The 4,675-nt window shown below is 41.5% G+C and overlaps 1 protein-coding gene across 1 annotated transcript; it reads left to right on the forward strand.

Moving 5' to 3' along the window:
• Nucleotides 1-4,675, forward strand: LOC129829764 (coenzyme Q-binding protein COQ10 homolog, mitochondrial-like). The gene is made up of 5 exons (XM_055891671.1): nt 1-205; nt 1,016-1,165; nt 1,433-1,625; nt 3,295-3,396; nt 4,098-4,675. The coding sequence occupies exons 1-5, from the start codon at nt 102-104 to the stop codon at nt 4,260-4,262; spliced, it is 714 nt and encodes a 237-aa protein (XP_055747646.1). The 5' UTR covers nt 1-101; the 3' UTR covers nt 4,263-4,675.

Below are 4,675 nucleotides of genomic sequence, written 5' to 3' on the forward strand. Positions count from 1 at the left end.
GCCACATGATTTTATAGCAGACCTCTGACAAAGCCAGGCTACGCAGGGAGTTAACGCTTCTCTTCAAACTTTGAGAATTTGCATTACCACAAACCTCGAGCATGGCCAACAAAATCACCCCTCTTCTTTTCCGGGCACTGGTTAAGATGTCTGAAGTACACTCTTCAAAAGTTGTACGAGGAAATCTCAACAGAGCAAATATCAGGTAAGAGCAAAAATGCCGGTAAGCGATCCTCCAGCAAGTTTGCGACAACCGGCGGCGTGTAGGCTATTTTGATCATTCACCAACTGTAGCCGGTGGCTTATTTATTTTTCACAATGGTTGAATAAAACGTCAGTAAAAAAGAAATGTACATAAAAATTGTTTTAAATCTGAGACGTTTGTATAAAATGTAGGCCTAGGATGTTGAGAAAATTATGCTGGATTTCCGGTTACAATTAAAGTTGGTAAATCCTGAGCTAATTTGAAATCTAGTGCAGTACAATTGAACATGTTAAGAATTCTAAAGAAAAAATGAAATTTTTCCAACTGGAGAAAGTTTCTATTGCGAAGTGACAAGATGCACATGTCGCGATTGATAACGGTTTGTTCTATATTGGCGTACATTAGACTACACAATTAGAAAAAGTCTGTTTCTCAAAAGGTCTGTCAACGTGCTCTGTTCATAACCCTCAGGTGTCTTACTTTATCCATCAAATTCGTCTTTGAGTTTAGTAACCAGTTTAGATCGGCCTACTACACAGCGGAAGTTCTAGAGCTTTTGCAAGGGCTTGATCTGATCTCATTAAGTCTGGGATTTAAACCCACAACCAAGCTATTTTCACCAAACTGGGACAAAATAATGTAGATCGTCTTTGTTATGATACTTTAAAACTGTCATTTTCTTCTGGAGTTTGGAAACATTGACTATCAAACAAAAAAGTCTCCACAGCAGGTGGTTAAACCTATGTGAGCATAAGACCAGTGTACTTTACCAAAGATGAACACATTTTCTCTCTCTTCTCCTCCTCCCAGACACCTGGGCAGCTGTGGGGTCCTGTCAGCACGGCGTGCCACCCTGCCCCTGTCCTCCCCCCTCCGGACCACACCCTCCCGCAGCTTCATTAATCTGGCTGCCTCCATCACTGCCCGCAGGATGGAGTACTCTGAGAGCCGCACACTAGGGTGAGGCATCATCACACACACAACTCTTCTCTGCCCCTCTGTCTTGTTAGCCCCTGTTGACCAGAGGTGATTCTAAAGCCCCACTTTCCAATTCTCAACTTCGAAACCCTTCAGTTAACATGTGGTTGGATTGAAATAGACTGGAGCATATTGTATCTTTCCTATATCACAGCCCAATGTTTACTCCTGACTTATTTTTGTTTCAAGTGTACTTGAGTAGTCCTATGAGCATCTTATTGATGGATCCCCCTCTCCTTCCCCATCCAGGTACACTCCAGAGCAGATGTACAGTGTGGTGGCCAGTGTGGACCAGTACCAGCACTTTGTCCCTTGGTGTAAGAAGTCCCGAGTTGTGAAGGGAAGTAACGGGGATGTCCGGGCCCAGCTGGAGATTGGGTTCCCTCCCATCGTGGAGCGTTACACCTCAGAGGTCACAGTTGTCCCAAACCACCAAGTCAGGGTAAGCCCCGATAACATTGTTTATAGCAAGGAGAGGGTAGACATCCTGTATCAATATGGAAATTGTGCCCTATTTAGTGTGCCTTTAGAAAGTATTCATACTTCTTGACTTATTCCACATTTTGTTGTGACACACTGAATTCAAAATGGATACAAATAATTCTTACCCATCAACACAGAATACCCCATAATAACAAAGTGAAAACATATATTTTTGCAAATTTATTAAAAATGAAATACAGAAATATATAATTTATTTAAGTCAATATATGTTAGAATTGTCTTTGGCAGTGATTACAGCAGTGAGTCTTTCTGGGTAAGTCTAAGAGCTTTGCACACCTGGATTGTACAATATTTGCACATTATTATTTTTTAAATTCTTAAAGCTATGTCAAGTTGGTTGTTGATCATTGCTAGACAGCCATTTCCAAGTTTCGCCTTAGATTTTCAAGTCAAAACTGTAACTCGGCCACTCAGGATTATTCACCGTCTTCTTTGGCCTTGCGTTTTATGCTACTGTCATGCTGAACAGGGAATTTCTTTGTCTTTCGGGAAGTAGACTCAACCAGGTTTTCCTGTAGGATTTTGCCTGTGCTTAGCTCAATTGTTTCTTTTTATCCTAAAAAAACTCACTAGTCCTTGCCAATGACAAGCATACTCATAACATAATGCAGCCACCACCATGCTTGAAAATATGTAGTGGTACACAGTGACGTGTGTTGGATTTGCCCCCAAACATAACACTTTGTATTCAGGACATAAAGTTAATTTCTTTGCCAGTTTGCAGTTTTACTTTAGTGACTTATTGCAAACAGGATGCAAGTTTTGGAATATTTTATTTTGTACAGTCTTCCTTATTTTTACTCTGTCAATTAGGTTAATATTGTGGAGTAACTACACTGTTGTTGATCCATCCTCTGTTTTCTCCTATCACAACCATTAAACTCTCTGTTTTAATGTCACCATTAGACTCATGGTGAAATCCCTGAGCGGTTTTCTTCCTCTCTGGCAACTGAGTTAGGAAGGACGCCTGTATCTTTGTAGTGACTGGGTGTATTGATACGCCATCCAAAATGTAATGAACAACTTCACCATGCTCAATGGGATATTCAATGTCAGATTATATATTTTTCCCCATCTACCAATAGGTGCCCTTAAACACTATGGCACAGAGTGACTTGTTTAGCAAAATCTTTACTCCTGAACTTATTTAGGCTTGCCATAACAAAAGGGTCAAGACATTTCAACTTTACGTTTTTATAAATTTGTACACATTTAAAAAACAAAACGTAATTCCACCTTGACATTATGGGGTATTGTGTGTTGGCCAGTGACACAATCCCAATGTAATCCATTTTAAATTCAGGCTGTAACACAACAAAATGTGGAAACAGTCAAGAGGTGTGAATACTTTGAAGGCATATCATCTGGAATTTCAGTACTGTAACTTGTGGGATTCAAATGTACTATGGGACCATATGAATTGGTTAAATCATCTAATACATTGATTAGATACTCCTAGGGGATAAATACTAAGTTGTATTATTTGATCACCTAGCTGCTAACATTGTGCTCCTACGTCCATAGAGCAAGGATTAGAGAGGCTTTATCTGGGGCCATGTCCTGGACAAGAGCAGTGTGTAATGAGGAGTGTGCATGTTGTCTCCCAGGCCGTGTGTACAGACGGATCCCTCTTCAGCCACCTGGAGACGATATGGAGGTTTGCCCCTGCAGCCGAGGACCAACCAGACTCCTGCAACATCGACTTCCACGTGAGTACCACCATTTTGTCCACCAGAACAGTTCACTTTCATTTGAACCAAAGTCAAAGGTTAGATAATAGCCCACTGAAGTACACCGTCTTAGTGTAGTTAACATTTATGAATGTTACATATGTCTACTCGCACAAGCATAAGTGATTACTAATGAACTTTAGGGCTTGAGATCAAGTTGCCTGCCAGGGGGCTAGTTTTACACCAGGCCTTGCATTTCTCTTCAACTATAGATACTTTTTATTGGAAGGAAGAGGTTGAGTAAAGCCAATGTAGGTTTTCTTTATATCCAGTACAGTTGTTAGTGTTCCTAGCCTCTTCACATAGCTGGCCAGAGGCCATAGCGATATCTCTCCCTCTCTACTCCCTGTCAGGAACTTCGTGACCCAAATATTGGGCCAGGTTACCTGTAGTGGAAATGGGGTGAGGGGTTTTGGAGATGGAGGACAGACTGTCTTTTGGACAGGCTCATTAATTAAGGCCTTAGGATGACTTGGCAGGAATAATGAATAGTGCGAAATGGAATGAGTTCGTTCCGTCTGTTTGCCAGCCATTAAATCAGGAATACAGATGGTGGTCCCTCGTTTCGATCTGAGGACTGTCCTCGAAGGAAACAATATTCCTCAGATGGATAGGGACACTTGTGTCAGCAGCATGGTTATGGAATTTGAGTACTTATTTTTCTCCCCTTCACTCTTCAGGTATCCTTCGAGTTCAGGTCTCTGCTGCACTCCCAGCTGGCCACCCTGTTCTTTGACGAGGTGGTGAAGCAGATGGTGAACGCCTTTGAGTCGCGGGCAACCAAACTATACAGGGGCCACCACGCCCCCTTCCAGGAGGCGCCAGCGGGAAGGCGAGCAGCATGAGAAGACCCCCCACTCACTGACACGGACTGAAATAAGACCCACTCCCTACCACCATCCCCACCTGAAACCCCTCACAACTCCATTTCACCATGTCTTGTGCAGGAGACTGGGTCTTCTATTTTGGATGTTGTTCTTATGTACACAAAAGCACCTATTTATTTGTATTACAGAAACTTTAATTTATTTACTTGAATGTACATGCTATTTTTATTTGGGATGGAAGTGGATGTTTGTTGTCAAATGTTCATGTTTGAAAGGGACCTTTTTTAAAATTTAAGTTACAGAAGATGAAGTGACCAAGTGACTCCTTTGCGGTGTTCAAAAACATCTGAGAGGTCAGCTTTTTCTTCCTGGTACTAATACAATAAAAAAAAGTCTGAATGGAAAATTAAATAAAGCTCATTTTGATACTC

This window comes from Salvelinus fontinalis, chromosome 2 (genome assembly GCF_029448725.1).
Source record: "Salvelinus fontinalis isolate EN_2023a chromosome 2, ASM2944872v1, whole genome shotgun sequence".
Taxonomy (NCBI): domain Eukaryota; kingdom Metazoa; phylum Chordata; class Actinopteri; order Salmoniformes; family Salmonidae; genus Salvelinus; species Salvelinus fontinalis.

Bases quoted from the DNA above. Each gene is read 5' to 3' on its own strand.
- LOC129829764 (XM_055891671.1), top strand. From the start codon at position 102: ATGGCCAACAAAATCACCCCTCTTCTTTTCCGGGCACTGGTTAAGATG. The intron at 1,166-1,432 runs GTGAGGCATCAT...TTCCCCATCCAG, and splicing joins TCTGAGAGCCGCACACTAGG to GTACACTCCAGAGCAGATGT. The intron at 1,626-3,294 runs GTAAGCCCCGAT...GTTGTCTCCCAG, and splicing joins TCCCAAACCACCAAGTCAGG to GCCGTGTGTACAGACGGATC.